This window comes from Acomys minous (genome assembly GCF_964271855.1).
Source record: "Acomys minous genome assembly, chromosome: 4".
In the NCBI taxonomy this organism is placed as follows: Eukaryota; Metazoa; Chordata; class Mammalia; order Rodentia; family Muridae; genus Acomys; species Acomys minous.
Genome location: NC_140486.1, coordinates 128,215,400 through 128,231,599, shown reverse-complemented (window position 1 = coordinate 128,231,599; position 16,200 = coordinate 128,215,400). Strand labels below are relative to the sequence as shown.

Genomic DNA, 16,200 nt, shown 5'->3' with positions numbered 1-16,200 from the left:
GCTGCAGAGCACAGGTTATAGGGAAATACTACTACCAGGTGCTGAGGCTTTTCTGCTTGTGTTCAGTAGGATATACATACATGCATGCATGCATGCATACTTGTGTATGTTTGCGTGTTCTTTGTTTAGACAATCTTACCATCTGTCCAAGTTTGCTTCACCCCTTGGCCTCTCCCTTCTTTAGGCTTCCAAGTGCTGAGGGTGGAGACCATGTCCAGCCACGTGGTACATTTTAACCTATATTTACCCTATATAGGTAACCTCCTTCGCACTCTGTGTTCTCACTAAGAGCCGTGAGCACAGGACTTAGCTTTCTATTGTCTTAACTAACACAATGATCATAGTTCACTGTGATCCTATATGAATCAGAGTTCAGTTTTCCACCACACTTTAGCCCAGGATGCTGTCAGGTGTCTCCTCACTGGGTTCTGGGACGCTCTCCATACACAACAGCCAAGTTGGCAGAAATAGATGCACATTTCAAAACTTACTTCTTAGAAACAAACTAATATATTATTTTAAAGGAAGTATCCTTATTTTAATGTTCTGAAATATTTTCTAATGTGAAACGTACTTTTTAAAAACGCATGTCATAGTAAGAAAACATTGAAACTTTTAATATATTGCTTGTCCTGGAAGGAGAAATAAGCCTACAGCTTAGGTAAGACATTTCAGGCAGTTATGTTAGAGATGAGGAAAGAGAAATTATTTTTCAAATACCTCATACTTAAGCCATCATCACTGGACAAACAACATAATTCGAGTACCCCATCCTTGCCCTTCCAAAATGGCCCTGGGGATTTGTCAATAGGACTTCTGTCCAAGATGCTGCAAATTAAGTACGCCTTAGGCTTTTGTAATTTGCACTCCAGTGGACAGGTTGCAGACCTGTGCCTCAGGGCTCCAGTAGGAAAAGCAGGGCTGTGAAGGCACGAGTCCTCGTCTGCATCTTGGCACTGTAGGGGAAAGGGGACACAGGTCTTTAGGGCAGTCAGCCCTTTAGCAGACTCTTCAGTGCAGGGAATTCAGTAGTTACATGTAAGGAAGTCGGAGGGATCTGGAGATACTTGGCAGCCTGGAGGAGAAGGGTCAAGAGAGGAAAAGGGATGGAGAAGTGGAGGGTCAGAGAGAGGCAGAAGAGGTGAGGGGTGAGTGTAAGGTAGGTACCATGCGTGAGAGGGACCTTTCCCCTTAGCCCTTAGTATTGAAATGATTCCTCTGACAACACAGTCCAGGATAAACAAGGCATGCAATTAATCTTGTAAAATGGAAAATACCTGATTTTTAATAAGTGATTACTTAAAAGATGAAACAACCCCGTTTCTATCTATTCTTTTTTTATTATGAGTACAGCAATAAAGCTTTGTTTCTTTACAGAAAGAAAAAGCAGTGAGGCGTTCACACAGATTTTACATCTGTGTACTGTATGCCATAGCCTATCTTAAAATACATTCGTAAATAAGTCCCATCAAATCAAGACAAAATCGTTTTCCAAAAAACTCATTTGTAATTTTGCATATCCATCTTAGGGTTTCAGTATAAAGCTACCCTTCCCCCCTCCACAATGTAGTTTTTAAAGCAATCATACTATCTTAGGATTGAATCAGTCTCTTTCCTCTAATGAAACACACTTTTTTTTTCCTGAATGTTTTTCAAAGCTGCTTCATCTCGTCTACTGTTTCTGCATATGCATGCAATGGTTACAACTTCTAGCCATTAGTAACTCTTATTTTACAATGATAGCTAAATAATAAATACATGGGAACTGCGTTCACATATGTCAGCATTTCATATACCACTAAATTTTACGAACACACCATTTTCACATCCTGGAACCATGTAACAAAAATTCATAGTTTCATAGTAAAAATCAGTTATGTGTTAAAAGAATATACTTCTCAACAGATCCAAATATATTTAATATTCTTGGGAGAATAAGAAACTGAAAGCATAGACACTTAAATATTTTACTTTACTTAGTTACCAAGAAGATTCTGAAAGCTTCATTAGGCAAATTTATAAAAAAAAATAGTTCATGAAATAAAAGTTGTCAGAATGACTTGCTGATTTAAATCAAGTTTATTATTATAATCTTAAATATTTATCAAATATAGCATCAGTTTACTTGACAAATAAAACAAACTCGAATTCTACCATACTCAATGCTGCTAACTCAGCATGTTCTATTTATTAATCTGTGTTTTTACAACTTAACCAACAGTATTAAACCAGTCTCGTTTACCAAGAGCCTTAAGTCACGTGGCCTTGAACATTTGAATTCTTATCTAAGAACTGGCTCCCCCAGTGGTCATGGATAGGGTCCTGCTGCTGACGTGTTGATGCCATCTTGAGGCAGGGAGCCACCTCACACGCATAATATCCATATGTGTTTATGTGCCTATGTCAGATGCAAATAGAGATTCCCACAGCATCATTGTAAGTTTCCGCCCATGAGTCAGGGATAAACACACACACACAAACAACCACTGCTCATTGTGTGTATGTGAGTAAAAGTTGATTCTTGACGTTGTTTCCTTTTATATTGTTTTCTGGCACATCAAAGAAGTTACTACTTGGTCAATATAAAGGCATAAGTCTTTGACCAATTTTCTTTTTTGAAGATGTGAGATAAATGTTGTGTCTAATTAGCCATTTATTTTCTAGCCTCAGTTGGGTTTGGGGGCATCTCTGAGTCCATTGGGAGCCTGTGAGGTAACAGGAGAAGGTTTCGCTTTTACGAGAGCACGGGAGGTCTCCAGCAAGGAGAGGTGGTTGGGAAGGAGCCACTCTGAGGTGTTTGAGGTTTTTGGAAGAAGTTATTGAGGACCTAAACATTCCTTAGTGCATCAGATCAGCAAGAGCAGTTGTGTGCACAGATGGTGTGTTAGTGCATCACAGCAGCAAGCGCAGTTGTGTGCACAGATGGTGTGTGGTGAAGGAGCACGCCATCAGCCAGGCTCTGAGAAGAGGCCCTTTAGTCAACTGAGAACTTCTCGAGGTGAGGCTGGAAGAGTCTGGACCTCAATCTAGGCAGAGGCTCCCCATCCTCGGTGCCCTCCAAAGGTGGAGACGAGGAAATGGACTTGATCTGGGGAGCCTGTGTAATCAAGCACACCCTGTTAGTGTTCGCCCATTTACACAAAAGTGTCCCCAGAGGCTCCCCAGAAGTTGAAGTCCTTGCCCTAAAGATAGCCTGGGGAAATGAAAGACGGCACTCATTGCTGCCAAACAGAGCACAACAAAGGCAGGTGAGAAAGAGAAGGGGCTGCTCCCTGGACAAGCTCCTCTCTTTAGACTTGATTGAACCCCTGAGAGCTGGCGACATTCGGTAGGACGCTGTTTATAAATAGGACTTCTGAGTGTTCTAGTTTCCTTCCGATGCTGTGATAAAACAATCTAGCCAAAAGCCACATGGAAGAAAAGGGTTTATTTCATTGTGTATTCCCAGGTCACTGTCCTTTCTTGACGGATGTCAGGGCGGGAAGCGGAAGGCAGGAGTGCATGCTGTTCTGTGCAGCATTACCGTCAAACGAGGAGCTCTTCACAGGCGAGGAAGTCGGGCAGGAAGCAGAGGGGGTTTTTTCCTTGCTCTCTAGTTCACTCTGGCTGGATCATTGGCTCTCTCTGATTAGTGCAAGGCTACCTGCCTACAAATGGTGCTGCCCACAGTGGGATGTGTCCTCCTTTATTGATTAATAATGAAGACGGTCCCACACAGAGATGTCCAGGGCCAATCTGACCAAGGCAGTTCCTCGACTAAAGCTCTACTCAGGTGACACTAGGCTGGGTCAAGTTTACAATGTAGGCTAACTCTGTACACTTAGGGTACCACATATATGCTCTTTGATCACAAACCCTGCCTCCAGAGATAGCAGGCTCATACCGTGTTAGGTCAGCCTAACTGTTAAGTATCTATTGTTATCGTTAGAGAAATTTGGTTCTCTAGAGTGACTATTGTGTGTTTCCCTCACATTTGGAGCCAGCCACGGATTTCCATTGCCCATGTCCTCTCTGTGCCCAGTTCTTTCTTCACCAACTGGAAAGGTCTTTAAGGCTTTAAGAAAATCTATTCTCCATGTAATGGTTGTTCTCATGTGTGTTTGTCATTCTCTAACCATGCTGAGGACGTCATCTTTGTGTGTCTCCTTCCTTATAATCAAGAGCTCCAGTCGAGGCTGATTTGTAGGTATTCTGGTGTAGACTTTTACAGGTCCCTTGCTTCTAAGATCTTTAGATGTTGATGAAGATGACAATGGTGATGATGATGACAACGATGGTGGTGGTGATGATGATGATAGTGATGATGATGATGACAATGATGGTGATGATGATGATAGTGATGATGATGATGACAATGATGGTGATGATGATGATAGTGATGATGATGACAATGATGGCGATGGTGATGACAATGACAATGATGGTGATGATGATGATGATGATAACAACAATGATGATGATAGTGATGATGATGGTGATGATGGTGACAACGATGGTGGTGGTGATGATGATGATAGTGATGATGATGACAGTGATGGTGATGATGATGATGGTGATGACGATGACAACAATGATGGTGGTGATGATGATGATAACAACAATGATGGTGATGATGATGATGATGATAGTGATGATGATGATGACAATGATGGCGATGGTGATGATAATGACAATGATGGTGACGACGACGACGACGATGATGATGATGATGATGATGATGATATGGAATTGCAGATACCTCTTGGAGAGTGTCTGCTGTATTCTTGGTCATTGACTATATGTTTACAGAAGACAGCCATTGGGAGACCCGTCTGCTCTGGAAGGCAAAACGTCTGCATTCTAATGGATGACACTTCACCATGAGAGGAGATCTCAAGAAGGGTGAACAGAGTGACAGCTGCCTCATGGCTTGGGAAAGAGAATTTCAGAAGCAGTTTTAAAAGGGATGTGAAAGGGCAGCCGTGACTGCGAGTGGAGAGTGTCCCTTGTTCCTGGGAGATGAGCTCAGGGGGAGGATGGAGGGGAGGAAGGCTTTGAGACAGGTTGGGATCTGAGGAGAGCAATTTCCTTAGTGGAGAGGGCCTTCTCTCTTAGTGCATGAGGAGTGGGCATGCCTTGAAAGGATTGCCAAGAATAGGATGTTGAGAGGAAGTAGATCTAGCACCCCTCCAGAGTCTGGCCTGTAGGCAGTTTCACACATATCTAAGAGTCCCAGGAAGGCTGATCTGCTGGAACCAGATGCCAGAGTCCTGTGATGCAGCTTTGTCAAATCCCCTGGGAACAGAAGAGCTACAGTGCCAGCATTTTCTCAGTTGTGTGTTGATGTCCATATGGGTGAAGTGAGCATTTAGGGGTGCTTCCCTGCTAGTTCATGGGGGTTGCATGACCTGGACTTGCCTATTGAGCATCCTTACCTAAACCACTTAGGAGCAGTCATGGGCTGGGAAAAGTCTGAAGATTTTAGAATATCTTTGTATGCACGTAATCTTGGGAATATGGTGTGAGCCTAAATGTGGAATTTACTCACATTTTGTTTATCCCTTACATGTATAAACTGAAGGTAATTGTATGTATTATGCTTAGGTTTTTAGTGCTTGTGTGCTTGGCTTATAGCCAACCTGTCCTAGTTGTACAATTTTCTAACTATTATATGATGTTGCCTCTTAAAGATATTTGGATTTTTAAGACTAGGATGCTAACTTAGTCCCCGCCCCCAAGTCTTCTCTCTCTCTCTCTCTCTCTCTCTCTCTCTCTCTCTCTCTCTCTCTCTCTCTCTGTGTGTGTGTGTGTGTGTGTGTGTGTGTGTGTGTGTGTGTGTCTATGTGTGTCTTTGTGCATGGTGCTATGTAATTGGAAATGAGTATGTGCATGAGTATATGTGTGTGTCTGTTTGAGAATGAGTGTGTGTGTGTGTGTGTGTGTGTGTGTGTGTGTATGTGTGTGTTTGGTGATCAAACATAGTGATAACTTTCTTTGACAAGAAAACAGTTCTTCATATTTAATTTAGTCAAATCTCAGTGGTCTTATGATCTTTATTAATATTGGGTCCCTTTGGTATAAATAAGCCTAAAATAATTGGTATATTTTTTTTATGTAGCAAAACTTTGTGGAGGCAAAGGTGAGATGGGCAGGTAGGAGAGAATAAACCTGCTATGGAAGGTGAAAGGTCAAGCAAATAACACCAAAGGTCACCTGCCTGTGGTTGTGTTACTATAACTTACACGCATTTGAGTTAGTGACACCATCACAAGCGAGCTGTGTGAGGGGCAGTAACACAAAGCTCCATCTGGTCTTGCTATCATAGTCACAGAAGATCCAAAGACAAGCTGAGAGCATGATAGGGCTTTACAGAAGAATACTTCAGGGGTGCAACAGGCAGGGGATGCTCCCCGTGTGGGACAGGGACTGTTAGGACAGACAGGGAAGGCAAGAAGGCTAGAAAGGGTAGTGTGGCTTAGTGAGCAGGCCTGGGCTTTGGAGATGGAAATCCATACTAGCCAAGAATCTACAAGTCTCCTATACCCAAACCAGAGAAAATGGCCACCTCATAGAATGTGTGTGTGTGTGTGTGTGTGTGTGTGTGTGTGTTCCCTGGAAAAGTCCCTGACACATAAAACTCAAGGGCTACCCTTTCAGGGTGTGGGGGAGGGGTCTGATGCCTCCACAACCAGGTAGAAGAGACATTTGATTTAGGGACATTTTCCAGAGATCTTCCAAAACAAAACAAAACAAAACAAAAATTATGTTATTCTTGAGTAAGGAGTAATTTGATAGAGTTGGTGAAGCATTTCTTAGAATCGTAAGTTAATAAATTAATGCTAAGCAGTAGTGGCCCATCGTCACACTGCTCCATGAGGACCCATTTAGAACTTTTTGCACACTAAGCGTGGTGAATGCAGTGACTTATTACTGGCCTCCAAATACTAATGAGCTTTTCCTCTGCAACTGGTATTAAAATTCATTGTTCTTCGTTTGCCACGTACTCCCAGTTCTAATTACGTTCCACTTGGGCTCACACGAGTGTTAGTTTACAGTCACTGGGTCTCCAGACTAGGGCATAACATTCTTCAAAACAGTCCGTGCACAGCTTGGAGGAGCCCACCGCAGTGAGAGGACACTCAAAGGCCTCGTCTGCCCCACCCACAAAATGCCATCAACTCACCTCCTCCCTGCCCTCGCCCGCCCCCTTCTCTGCCCTTGACTTTGTCACAGCAATGGGAGAATCCTTTCCAAGTCAAAGTTGCACAACACCCAAGCCCTGACCGATTACGGTTTCTGACACCCGTTTTAAGTGTGCTGTGGAAATTAGGGTAGACTCCTCCAGCTGAGCAGAGCCTTCCTTGATGGAGGCAGCTGTCCTGTGCTGACAGGCGACTGCATGGCTTAGCTTCTGGAGTCATTTGGATTTCTTGAATTAGAAATAAGAATCAGCAGAACTCACCCGGCTGGGGCAGGCCCAGCATCGTTCAGAGAGTGTGTCTTTTGGGATAGTATTTTTGGTAGCTGGGAAATATTACAGAGGAAATGTTGCATACCAATTAGTTGTATTAAAATATATATTATGCACAGCTCTGTATTTGGGTTTTAAAGTTTCCTTGACAACATCATTTAACTTCTTACTGTTCTTTTCACATTATGAGTATAAATATCTAATATGTTTTTGTTCAAAACATCAATTAGGCGTCAGCATAATCTTTATTAATACAGATCTGTTATTACAAGGAGACTGCTGAGCTACGGTAATTTGCACAGCAGGAACAATGAAATCTCTTCTCTTTTGGTTCTATCCCAGATTGCCTGGCTTCCCCGCCGCCCCCTCCTCTTCTTGTTCCACAGAGCACACACACCAAAAACCTTCCATGATGCCCTTTACAAGAGCAGAGACGTCTTTAAGCTTTTGTAAGCAAAAACATTCTTTTTCTCCCAGGATGAGCACAGTGCAAAGGGCCCAGTGGGAAATGTACCTGCTAGGTAGAGTGGATGTTCTAGCTACAGGTCCCACTTTTAATCTCCTGACTTCTTTTTTTCCCTCCTGTAGCTAGAACCCCCCACTTCCTGAGGATTCAGAATGTGGAGGTGAACGCCGGCCAGTCCGCAACTTTCCAGTGCAACGCCATAGGCAGGACCGTGGCTGGGGACCGGCTCTGGCTTCAGGTACGTGTACCACACCACCGTTCAGCATCCTGACAGATGGCAAAAAAGACAGCCACAGTGTCCTGGAGGAGGGGCTGGAGACCCCGCAGCCGTCACTGTTCTAGAACATTCCTTCCACATTTAGATCTCCAGGTTTCTAAGCTTATTGCATAAGCTAGGCAGTTTTCTTTACTTGCCTTTTTGGAATTCCTGCTTTTCCCACTGATTTTTCTTGGTGATCTCCTTGGACAGATTTTGTCAAATTAGATTTAGCCAAAAAAAAAAAAAAAAAGAAAAGAAAGAACGAAAACTGTAAATTTTAAACTATAATGCCTTTCTCCCCCGAGAAAAAACAATAAAAAGAACGTGTCACTCACTCATCTCTCTGTCTGTCTATCTTTGTCTCTCTCTGTTTCTTTCTCTTTCCCTCTGTTTCACTCTCTCTGTCACTATCTCTCTAAACACACACACACACACACATGCACGCAAGCACACACACACATATGAGTGGAGAGAGCTTGCCTTTGTGGGCAATTCACATTAGAAAAGAACGTAGGAAATAACCTCCTAATGCCAAGCACTGAAGTAATGCTTGTGAGTGTGTCTTCAGGTAAGCACAGCCTGCGAGGCTTCTGTCCTGCAAATCCTACCCTATACATTCTGAGTGACAGGCAGTTCCTGGAACCTGGGCCCACTCTGGGGAGTTGTGACAGACCGAGTGGATGCCAGTGACCTTCTCCCCTCAGAATGCCACTCAGTTCCCTAGGCTTCAGGATGTATTTCTGGAGGCGGGTGGTGTTCGTCTCCCTACTGACCTCCGGTCTCATTGAGTCTTGTTTCTTTTAAGTAGTAATCTTAATTAATTTTAATTTTATTTATTTATTAATATTTATTATTAATTAATAATTGAGTATTAATCTACAGGCTACTCGTTCTTCAGATCTCCTAGAGTGCGTTTCCCCCTTTCTTTCCTCCTTTTGTGGAGTCAGTTGTTTGTTTTGTTTTTGCAGTGCTGGGATCACACTTGGGTCCTTACACAGGCTAGACCTGTGCTCCCCCAAAAACACAGCCTCAGGCCTTTTGCATTTTTATTTTATTACTTTATTTTACGATTTTGGGGTTTGCTACCAGGCTGAAGCCCTCTGTGCTTTAACCCTTCTGTAGCCACTGTCATGACAGTCGGCTTCTACTGTCTTGTCTTGTTTCTCTTCCCGCACATGTGTGCCTGCCTCTTACCATACTTCACACTCAAGTGTCAAATGTGCATGATGGTGTCACACTCGTGTGAATTTTAAATCTTTCATCCTTTTTAGCCACCGCAGCTTAGCTGGTTAATTGCATTGCTCTGGTTTCTGGAGGAAGTGTGAGGCAGCCAAGCATTCTTTTTCAGGCGGAGCCCACAGTGGGCTGTCAGGTGGGAAGGCGGTCTGAGGAGGCTGTTTCTCATGGCCTCTGCACGGAGCATGCCTTGCCCTTCTGCCTGATGTCACCCCCCTTTTCTCTGTATCCTGGCTCTTGTCAGAGACTTTCTTGCCAGGAAGGAGGGATGGGTGTTTAGAATCGTGTGATCTAAATCCACCCTTACTTGTCTCTTCGTTTCTAAAAGTTTCACAATCACTACTGTAAAAGCTTTTTTGTAGCCTATGACGATTAATATGAGCGTTTAACTTTCTTTCCTTTTTATCCTACATCTCAGTTACTGTGAATTATCAGGCTGGGGATATAGGAGTATTGCCCGAGTGGGCGGATGTTGGTGTTAATGAGATCCAGATCGGCTGTCTGTTGTGCTTGATGGAGGAGATAGACATTTTTTTCTTGACACTTTCCACAAAGCATTTACCACCTTTTAAAAGTGACACTCTTCTTTTCATCATTATCCGTGCAGTCCTTAATTATTTATGGAAAACTTGTTTATTGCTCTTGCTTTTCTTGTGCACATCCCTTAGGAGGACGCGGTATAAAGTGGGAGCTCCCAGGTCACAGGGCATATTCCCAGGGACTCACTGTCCCATTGAGGACAGAGTTTGCTCTTAGATTTTACGCATTTCCCAGACTTGGATCCTCTACTTCAGCTCGGTTAGTTTGGGACTCCAGTCTTTACTCTATCACCAGTGGTGGAAATGTTGGTTGTAAACCGTGTTTAGCAAGCTATGAGCTGATTTCTATTTGGGGAGGAGACGGGGCATCTTGCCGTAGGTTAGATGTGTCTATTCCGCCTTGACTACAGAACTACCTTGGGCAGTTAAGGAATTTCAGGTTTACTCTCAGATTCTGATTGAGTGGGCCTGGAGGAGGGACCACCATTCAGTGTTTCATCAAATGCTGCCCAAGTGATTCCATTGTGAAGCAGGGTTTGAAAGTAACTAACCTGAAGCCAAGTTCAATGGGTATAGTAAGTTATAGCTTAAATAGCCAGTTTGCCCAGCGGATGCCCTGTGTCTGCCTCCTGATGCTGAGATCACAGGAGGCCGCCATGCCTGCCTGTCTCTTGCGTGGATTCCAGTACACAAGCTTGTGTGGCAAGTCCTTTATCCACTCAGCCATTCCCCTAGCCCAAATCTCAATCTTATTAACTCATTATGTATATGCAAACATCTGCAAACGTAAGCCGATCTCAGCACTGAATTGTTCTTCCAAACCTGTCCGATGAGGGAACCTTGCCACACAGTGCTTCTGAAGCTGTAGCTCTTATAGAAATGGTTTTCTGTATGTCAACTCACCAGGGTCTTTAAAAGAACTCTGAGATCCAGGCACAAAATAGAATGAGGATAAAATATTTCCTAGGTTTCTCTGTGGTATAAGTCTCCCCAAGAGTAAAACAAGATGTGGAAATCTATGATAGATGTTTGGTTGGGGGTGCATGGAATACTAAGCTCCTGTGAGGTACTTGCTGCTGCAGGGTGGCTGTTCCATCATAGATGAAATTTCCTCTCCAAGTGAACCTGAGAGGCCAGTTTATGTTGACACAAACGTTGCCTTCCTTGGATGCTTGCTTAAGGCCACTTGGCTTCTGCCCACAGACGGCACCTTTAGCAGGAAGGTGTGTATAAAGTCTGTGGAATCCTTTCTGGCCACCTAGGGTAGACAGCAGACACCATGCAAAGTTGTCCAGGTAGACTGATGAGAGCGGGCCTCTGTGAAAGGCATTTCAGCGCTCACAGTATCAGCTCTCCTAAATCGTTACTTCTCAGACCTTTGCACTAGGTTGTCTTTCCATTTTAACACTTTAACTATTCTCAGAGTGGCATTAAAAAAAAAGTGGCTGTCCTGGGACCTGATAAAAGGCATAGAAATGCACCTCTGATAAGGTCACTCTGCTCGAGCTTGCCCATGGTGACACCTGTGCCAGAGAGGTGGCTAGATGACTTCGCCCCTTCCACCTTCACAGAAACCTACTTCTCTGTAAGCCCCTAATTTGGGAGTGTTTTCTTAGAGGAAAAAAAAATATAACCTTGGTTGGAATTTAATATATTTTAATTGTTGGTCTAGATATGGGTATAATTGATTTGATAGTTGTATGATTCTGCTTAGCTACTTATAATCAAAGTGTTGCATCTGAGCTCAATAAGAGCTCAGGTAATCTTAGACACTTTTAGTTAGTTAGAGACAGAGAGACAGAGAGAGACAGACAGAGACACAGAGAGAGACACAGAGAGAGACAGAGACACAGAGAGAGAGACAGAGACACAGAGAGAGACACAGAGAGAGAGACACAGAGACAGACACAGACACAGAGACAGAGAGAGAGACAGAGAGAGACAGAGACACACAGAGAGAGACAGAGACACAGAGAGAGACAGAGAGAGAGACAGAGAGAGACACAGAGAGAGACAGAGAGAGAGACAGAGAGAGACACAGAGAGAGACAGAGACACAGAGAGAGACAGAGAGACAGAGAGAGAGACAGAGACACACAGAGAGAGACAGAGACACAGAGAGACACACAGAGAGAGACAGAGACACAGAGAGAGACAGAGAGAGACAGACAGAGACACAGAGAGAGACAGAGACACAGAGAGAGACACAGAGAGAGACAGAGAGACAGAGAGAGACACAGAGAGAGACAGAGACACAGAGAGAGACAGAGAGACAGAGAGAGACAGAGACACACAGAGAGAGACAGAGACACAGAGAGAGACAGAGAGAGAGACAGAGACACAGAGAGAGACAGAGAGAGACAGAGACACACAGAGAGAGACAGAGACACAGAGAGAGAGAGATTGAGATCTTGTGATGAACTGGAATGACTCTCTTATGAGCAGCCTTTCTGATGCACAGCAGAGTCCAGTGTGAAAAGATGACCCAGATGGTAGGAACGGTACTTGCGTCACTAATTTCTACACGTGCTGGAAAAATATATAATGACATTCACAGAGCAGCCAGGTACCAGGTACCCTCATAAGGTGATAGTTGAACTTTGATTTTTGCTTTATAGATAAATTTTTTCATTGATCTTTGCAGAAGCTAGTGCCCACTTATAGGAAATATAGCTGAGGCCTGGCGAATTCTGTTCACTCTTCTTGGGGCACATTGTTGGTAATAAGAGCTAAGGCTAATACTCGGGCAATGGTCACTAGAACTGTCTCCTAACCACACTGCTCTTTGCGTAGCCCAGTGGGAGACCTAGACATTTGTCAAGGATTCATAAACTTTGTGAAGGAATTTACATTTCCATTAAAAAAATCATCATTTTAACTTGTGTGTCTGTGTGTGAGGTCACATGCACATTTTTCTGGATGGTGAGGTAGGACTGGTCACACGTGGTCTACATTTTGTGGTGGCTTTTAGCTTCATTTATAGATGATGAGGGGGAAATCACGACTGTATATCAGAACCGTTTTGCTATTAGTTATGAAAGCTACAAAATGATTTGTAAAGAGGCAAAATTATGGTTCCTTCAGCAAGCTTAACTTGGGTATTTTATACCATATATATTAAAGCATAAATTTAACATCACTTACCACACAGAAAATGCCAGGAGCAGGGAAAGTGGACTGTCTTCCGTTGCTATAGGAACCATTTACTGTCTAACTCTCTGAGTGGGGAAAATCACATCCATTATTGTTTTAGTCAGTTACCCATCCACAGCTGCATCTATTTGCCAAATCTAAGCATTCAGAGACCGCAGAAAGCCTTCCAGCTTGGACCATGTGTCTCTACCTGGTGTGGTTTGGGATTACTCCAATTTAAAGAGGAAGGTTTACAGCATGTCCCCAAGAGTGTGGGAGGGATCTAGGAGATCCTGGGGTGAGCTAATTACCCAAAGTCATTTAGTGATCTCGTGTAACATGGTCAGAAGAGGCTGGTGCATGTTTGGAGTAAAGCTGCAGAGGTTGGTAAGGGGGGAAGGGGAGCGCTTGCTGCACAGCAGCCTTAAGGTTGAGATTGGAAGTGGCTTTGTGTTTGGACTATAGGTCAGAGGGTGGAAGAGACACTTCGGAGTCTTCTGCCGACCCAGCAGGGCTCCTGTCCTTTGGCCTAAGGACTCTGACCCTCATAAAACTGTTCTCTCTCTCTCTCTCTCTCTCTCTCTCTCTCTCTCTCTCTCTCTCTCTCTCTCTCTCTCTCTCTCTCTCTCTCATGCTTATCTTGGGTCTTACTAACTTATCCCACTTTCAAAAATCTGAGGCTCTCCCCTGAGAAAGGACGGCAGGTGTGGTGGCCCTGGCTCAGGGTCTCGGGGGCAGCAGCAGATGCAGACAGACTTTGTTGCTCCTCTGCAGTTTAGCAGTTCTGTGTCTTAATTACCAAGCAGAAAAGGCCATGGGCTGGAGAAGCCAGATCTGCTGAGCTATTCAGCGAAGGTCTGTTTAGCTGAGGTGCGCCAAAGGGAGGAAATTTCCCCTGCGCTGCTGCTGCTGGTCCTTAGTGACCTCAGTGGTGGTTGGGGGTGGGGCTTGCTTGAAAGTGGGTAACCACAGCTCTCCCTGCTGTGGGAGACAGGACATCCCCAGTAGCTCATCCCCACTCATGTGCCTGTCCTCTGCTAAGCTCAACCACTCAGAACAGCTCTAAAATGCCCAAGATTGATTAATTTACTCAAACCACTGCTCACTTCCTGGGCCTCAATTCTCTTCAGCCGTTGCTCTGATGATAGCGTAGATATTCCTGAAAGACTTAATGCGACTCCTTTTGGTGGCAAATCACTGTTCATTTACAAGTCCTCAAGTGATCCACTGCCTGAGGAAGGCTGTAAGTATAATTGAAATCACATCAGTACTTTTTCCTGGCTTGCTCACATTGGAACACGTGCACACTTTAAGATGCTCTAGGACTCACAAAGGGCCATACTTAACTCGGTGAGACTGTTCTCAGGCACCATCATTATGGGTCTTTGATGAAACTCACAAAAGTTGGAGCAGTGATTCTTTGGCTGCCCTGGACATGGGATTGCTGTGCTCTGTCTTGGCTATCTTTCCGTGGCAGACCGTATCACAGAAAACTCTCAGGATCACTGCACACTGTGCTGTCTTTGTGTTAAGAATCACGGCCCTGGTGTTTGGTGGGGCTGCCACCCTCTTACACTGGGAAAAATGAGGAGAAGTCACTTAGGCACCTTGCTAGCTCCATCTCAAGAGGGGCTTTCATTGTTCAGCTGTGCAAATAGGACAAAGGCAGTCCTACCCAGACGCTCCTGACATCTGGGTAGCACCCAAGGTTCTAACACATTTCTCTGTCTGCTCATTGCTGCCACAGAAAAGGCCCCCGGAGAGGAGCCTAGAAGGCTTGCCACTTCAACTGCTAAGGGGATCAGAGCAGGCCACTGCTCTTCACAATTTCCAGTTAATTCTAGCCAGAGAAAGTGACTCTGGAGACAAAAGGGCTTCTGGGAATCAACTCACTCAACCTTTCAGTCACTCGCTGAAAACCATTTACTGTCCCTGTGGCCAGGCTTTCCCTGCGTGTGTCAGGGGTGTGGCTACATTGGGAATCATCCTATTTCTACAACTATTTTTGTCTCTTACAGCCTCAGGTACCTAACACCCTAAGTGGGATATGCTGGGGGGGGGGGGGAGGGCATTTTCCACAGCTGGTCCACAGTGCAGCGGGATGACGAAGCTCTCTTCCTTCTCTTCTGTCTCCCATCCTCTCTTCCATGAACACAAACTCACATGCTCCTCAGAGCGTTCATCTGGCAAGGAGCTTGTCTGGAATCCAAAGCATCTGTTGGATCTGTCTGAGTTCAGCATCAAGGAGCAAGGAGTCTCTCAGTAATGTGTAACGTCAGGATATTGGGGGCCAGGGAGAAATGTCCCCGTCCAAAGTGTGGATTTTCATCTGACACCAATCCACCCCTTTCTGGCATTTTCCCTGGCTTCTCTCTATGCCCTGTATTCCTGACTACACCTGGTCCTTCCTCCAGGACTTCCTCTTCTGTTGTTTTCCCCAACACTTCCAGACCCTTAATGCATTGCTGCTTCAGCCTAAACTACACAGCTACCACTACCACCTGTTGCTTCTGTAGATGCCTCGTTTGTTGTTGTTATTGTTGTTGTTTGTGGTGGTGCTGGTGCTGGTTTTGGTTTCCTTTTGTTCTTCCATTGACTCAACCTCAACTCTTGTCTGAATTACAAACCTGAATTAACATTTGGTTCCAAAATGGGATTTATATACTTGTACAAAGTTATAGATACATACATTTACATATGTCTGTATACTTGTATATAAAGTATATATACTTGTATAAAGTTATTGGTAATACCTTAAGCATAAATGATATCAGTAATGAGTAATTAATCTGATAAGTATTTAAATATGTTTGTGTAACCTACCCCCCCACACTGTGGTAAGTATGCATCTTAGTATCACCTACTGACTCTTTTCTGCCACAGAAAAGGTTTTCCCATTTTGAAAATTCTTTCTTGTTTGTTTGTTTTTTGCTTTTTATTTTGTTTTGTTTTGAGGCAGGGTTTCTCTGTGTAGCCCTGGCTGTCCTCGACTCGCTTTGTAGGCCAGGCTGGCCTCGAACTCACAGAAATCTGCCTGCATCTGCCTGGGATTAAAGGCATGCGCCACCACACCCCCGGTTCTCTGCACTTACAGTTCCTAAAGTTGTAATTTCAAGGAT

At 44.2% G+C, this 16,200-nt stretch overlaps 1 protein-coding gene across 7 annotated transcripts in view; it reads left to right on the top strand.

The window, feature by feature from the left end:
* PTPRM (protein tyrosine phosphatase receptor type M) overlaps positions 1–16,200 on the top strand; it is a 687,660-nt gene that overhangs the window by 297,163 nt on the left and 374,297 nt on the right. For all 7 annotated transcript variants that reach the window (XM_084778137.1, XM_084778138.1, XM_084778136.1 and 4 more), the window contains exon 5: positions 8,039–8,154. In XM_084778137.1, coding sequence (XP_084634263.1) covers positions 8,039–8,154 — 116 coding nt within the window. The remainder of the gene's footprint in view (positions 1–8,038; positions 8,155–16,200) is intronic.